General features: G+C 48.5%; 1 protein-coding gene across 4 annotated transcripts in view; it reads left to right on the top strand.

Moving 5' to 3' along the window:
* Positions 1-440: 440 nt before the first annotated feature.
* The window catches only part of LOC308430617 (neurotrimin), a gene marked incomplete at both ends in the record, with an annotated part of 925,750 nt that continues 921,475 nt past the window's right edge, over positions 441-4,715 (top strand). For all 4 annotated transcript variants that reach the window (XM_080929828.1, XM_080929827.1, XM_080929826.1 and 1 more), the window contains one exon: positions 441-522. In XM_080929828.1, the coding sequence (XP_080785954.1) occupies positions 441-522 (82 nt within the window). The remainder of the gene's footprint in view (positions 523-4,715) is intronic.

The raw sequence follows: 4,715 nt of genomic DNA, 5'->3' as shown, positions 1-4,715 counted from the left end.
ATATACAAGGGGCAAAGTGGCATTTATCATTCTATCTCTCCAGGCTCCTGTCTCTTTAATCAGCTTGATTTGCCCAGCAAATGATTCCTGAGTGTGTGTGTGTGTGTGTGTGTGTGTGTGTGTGTGCCTGCGCGCTCGTGTTGTAGCTCTGTCAATCCTTGGATTAGAACCAATGATTGCAGCTTGTAGGAGGGCTGTCCAGGGCCAGATTGTACAATGTGCCTCAGTGCCAGAGTATGAGTGCAGATAATTACGGAGAAGTCAGACTCTCTCTCGCCCTCGGCTTCCTCGTTGTGTCCTTCAGCAAAACAGTGGATTTAAATCTCCTCGGACTAGCTTGAGCGCAACACAATCTATCAGGAGGAAAAAAGAAAGAAAGAGAGAGGGAGGGAAAAAAAACGATCCTGACAAAAAAGAAGAAAAAGAAGAAAAAAAAAGAGATGAAAACCATCCAGGCAAAAATGCACAATTCTATCTCGTGGGCAATCTTCACGGGGCTGGCGGCTCTGTGCCTCTTCCAAGGTAAGACTGGCTTTTGATTTTCCTACAACAGCCTCCTTGGGAATGGTACCCTGTGCTGCAAGCATTTGCAGGCTCCCCGGGTCGGCTCCTCCGCTGCGCGGTTTGCAGGTGGAAGCGCGAACGTTTTAACTAGCATGGCTGGGACTTCATTCTCCCGACCAGGCTGTGAGAATATTGATTTGATTCTGGCTGCTACCGGAATGGGGGACTGTATGTGCATAAGTAAAACGTGTCTGCGCTGCTCCCCTTGGGTCCGTGTCTGTGCAGTGGCTCCCTAGCTTCATGCACATCTTTCACACTTGCACAAGCCTGGCACACATGTACGCAGCGGATCGGCGCAGATGGGGAGGGCAGCCGGGTTGCGAACGTGGTGATTCTGAGACTGGGGAGAAATTACAGGAGGAAACTTTAAATATTGGTCAGTGAACTTGCAAAGCTTCCAAAAGGAGCAAAGCGGCTGGAAACGCAGGACGGAAATAATCAGCTACCTCCTGGAAGGGGCTGGCCAGCGGGTCTGGCTTCGGAGAATAAATCCTTTCGCAGGAGCCTGAACGACTGTTAGTTTTGAATCTGTTTGGGGGTGTGTTTGTGGCGGGGCTGGGTAGGGGTGGGCGTTTCGATCACATAGAAGGCTGTGCAAGCAATGGAGGGCGGCGGTGGGCTCTGGAATTCAGGAAAGCCTTTCTAAGTTGAAAGGACAGAGGCACTAGGAGGCGAATGCTAATTTTCGGTCTACTTATTGGCGGCAGCGAATCCAGGCTGTAGTTGCTGAGGCTGGATTGCTCTCTCACCAGGTTTTCTACAGCGTTTGCTGTGCTCAGTTCAGGTGCATTTGAGAACCTGCTTCTACCTTGAGTCCATTTGCTGCGCTGTGTCTTCCCTACCCCCTGTGTCAGTCCTCCCATTGTGACTCCATCAGTGGAATTTGCAGCTTGCTTTCCCTCCTTGGTGGGGGGGGGGGGGGGCAGGGACGGGGGAGGGGATCTAGGTTATCCCTTCACTATTAAAGATGTTGGAACTCAGAGGCTGAGATCAGCCGAGAAACTTTGACAGGCTTGGTCCTGCAAGGCTCTCGGAGAGGCTTGGAGCCTGAGACAGGGAGGAGGGGAGGCAAGTCTCTCCATCCTATGCGGTTGCATCCCCAGAGGAAAGTTCTGTCTGGCAGAGTGAGAAGGGATGAGAGTCCCAGGGCTGCCTCCTCAGCTCCCGGTGCAGTACAGAGTTCTCATGATCTTGACAAGAATCCTAAGCTCTAGTCCCTCTGACTCCTTCCGAGTGATGGACCCTGTCCTCTGCAGATCTGTATGAGGTGGACAGAGGGGCCAGGCTGGACAAAGAATCAAATGCAAATAATGTGCATTCTGGCTGTGGCTTATGAAAGAAGGGAAGGAAGAAGGGAAGAATTAGTCCATGACATGAAGGTCCAGGGTGGAAGATTATGCAGGAATATCCATGAGACTGCCTGTCACACTCAACCTCGGGCTCAGCCTTTGAGCTCTGCGTCTTGTGCCTTGGGCACTGGGTTGTAGAAGTACAAGGAGTTTAGAGGCATCCTTGCTTGACTCCTCTTAAGTAATGTGGAGCAGGATCAGTGTGTGTGTGTGTGTGTGTGTGTGTGTGTGTGTACGTGTGTGTGTGTACTCTGCTCATTCCAGGCACCCAAGATTTCACAAACTGAGTCTGCAGCCCTAACAGTGGAAGTAGGGAAATTGAGTTTCTGACCAGACCAGTCCCCCACCCCCATGGAACTACCTCCTTGCCTCCTGACAGCACAAATGCAAACTAACTAGGCAAGGCAATGGGTAAGGTGTCAGAGAATAGGAGAGGAAGACCCATGTCTTCGTAACTGTCACCTGTCTTGAGATCCTCTGTCCTGCTTATAACATCAACCTGGAGACAAATCCCACCATCAGCAGCCCCACTGCCTACATGGCAGGAGCCCCAGGGCCAAACAGAATTTACATATAAATTAGCATAACTTTTCATTAGAAATAAATGCAGAGAAGCATAATATTTGCTCATACTTCAAATAGCCCCAAATAGAGAAGTAGAAAGAAACCTATTTCCCCAGTTGAAGTATGATTTTTTTTTTTTTTTTTTTTTTTTTTTTTTTTTTTTTTTAGTCTTGTTCACATCTTGTGGGAGGAGGATGGGGAGAGGGCATATCACAGATCTGGTCCCCTTCTACCAAATTCTAAATTTCCCAAGGAGAATGATAGCTTTATTTGTGCTGGCTGCATCCAGGGACTTCTAAATAGGCTTCCAAGGCTGCTCAATTTTAAGACAGTGTGACCCCTAGAGACCCCATACCATATGCCAGTGGGACATGGCAAAGGTGATGTCTGTTTTACTTTCAGGGAAGGAAGCTGAGGCTGCCAGTTATCTCTTATCAAACTTACAGAATTACTGAGGCAGCCCAGGTCTTGCCTGCAATAATCCACCCCTATTGCATTGACCCAGCGGGACTAGTTAAAATGCAGTGCACATTCCAAGACAATTTTTTCTTCTCCTCTGTTTTTGTTTTAAGCTGACTCTTCCCACGGCTGCTACTCCTGGGTTTCTTGCCTCTTGGAAAGGTGTATGGCACTGGTGGCAGGTTAGGGACACCCTCCCTGATCGATTTCCTTCCCCCTAACCCAGTAGCAACAGTGATCCAGTTTAGGGAGATAGGGGGATTAGGGGAGTCAAAAGGATTCTGTGACAAGGCTGAGAGGCAGGGGAAGTATTGATTAGCTCCCTGGGGTGTGCCCTGGGGAGCACCAGGGTTGGTTAACTAGAAGAAGCTCTTTCTGGAGACTAGAGTGAGGAAGCAGGTTTGGGCACTTTCTTTTCCAGCACACTGCCCACCTTCTGCCAGCAGAGGTTCTGAAAGCAAATGGCTGGGTGCACTGCAGACTCTTTCTAACAACCAAGCATTTCTCTTTTGGGGGATCATGGCTCCACTCAACATCTTTCTATAAGGGAGGTTAGTTTTCTTTGCAACGCTCATAATTCTCCTCCTCTCAGATCCCACATCAAAGTACCTGCTTGTTGGAAATTCAGAATTGACAGGGGTGGGGTTGGGGGGCGAAGAGGCTCACTTCACACTGTCCTTAGCTCACAGCTGGGGCCATGGGCACTATGCCCATAGGCAGATCGTCTACCTTCCTTGCACACACTCACAGTAAGCATATGGCTTCCCTCTGCAACCAAGCTGTGTAGTTCTAAGATGGGAAGATGGTGGATAAGACCAAACAGCCCTCACTAGCAACATGTAAAAATCAGTTTAAACTGATGAAGCCTACGGCATGCTGTGGAAATTGTGCACACTTGGAAGCATGACCACAAGTATATGGGTTCGAGGAGAGCCCCTCAAAATGGTTCCTGACTGCCATGCTTGGAGCTGCCTGCCTGGGGCTCATCATCGTCTAAGGTGTGGAATGCTACCTAAACAGTTCCTTTCCACTCTTCCTGCTAGAGACTGCACTCCACAAAGTGCTGAGCCTCTGAGAATTTGCTCAAGGATGTCTTGCAGTTAAGCAGCACCAGCCAGGAACAACGTGCCTTGTAGATGAAGGAAAAGCATCCTTGGAACTGCAGCTTTAGTTAGAGTTACCAGGTGCAACCTGGTTCTGCTGCATTTTTCGTTTCCTTTAAATCCAAACAGAAATATAAGAATCACTTTTATTGGCCATAATGCTAATGGCCAGTGCATTACTTCCTTTCTTTTGTAGGAACTTTTTCCTTCAGCACAGGTTTCAGTGAAGTGGTCCAAGAAAGTAACCAAAATATCTATCTCAGCTGGGCGTGGTCATCTACACCTTTAAACTTAGCACTTGAACAGCAGAGGCAGGTGACTCTCTGTGAATTCAAGGCTAGCTTGTTCTACAAAGAGAGTTCCAGGACAGCCAGGGCTGTTGCACAGAGAAACCCTGTCTTAGGAAACAACACTTTCTAGGTTCCTGGGAAAGGAGGGAAATGCCAATTCAGGTTTCCTTCTAGCAACATCCTGGGATGTTTTTGCCACATACATACAGTTCTGCATAATTAGGGGACAATGACCAAGATAGCTTGTGGCCAAGTGTCATAGGTGGGCCAGACAAAGCAAGTTATCTCTTGGACTGAAATGAGTACTCAGTATCCCAAAAAGCTGCAGAATGTGAGTCTGCACTGCATGTATGATTCTGTCACATCCAGGAAACACGTGCTAGGAA

The sequence above is a fragment of the Micromys minutus genome (assembly GCF_963924665.1).
Source record: "Micromys minutus genome assembly, chromosome: 16".
Lineage (NCBI taxonomy): Eukaryota > Metazoa > Chordata > Mammalia > Rodentia > Muridae > Micromys > Micromys minutus.
This window is presented reverse-complemented; position numbering and strand designations above follow the sequence as displayed.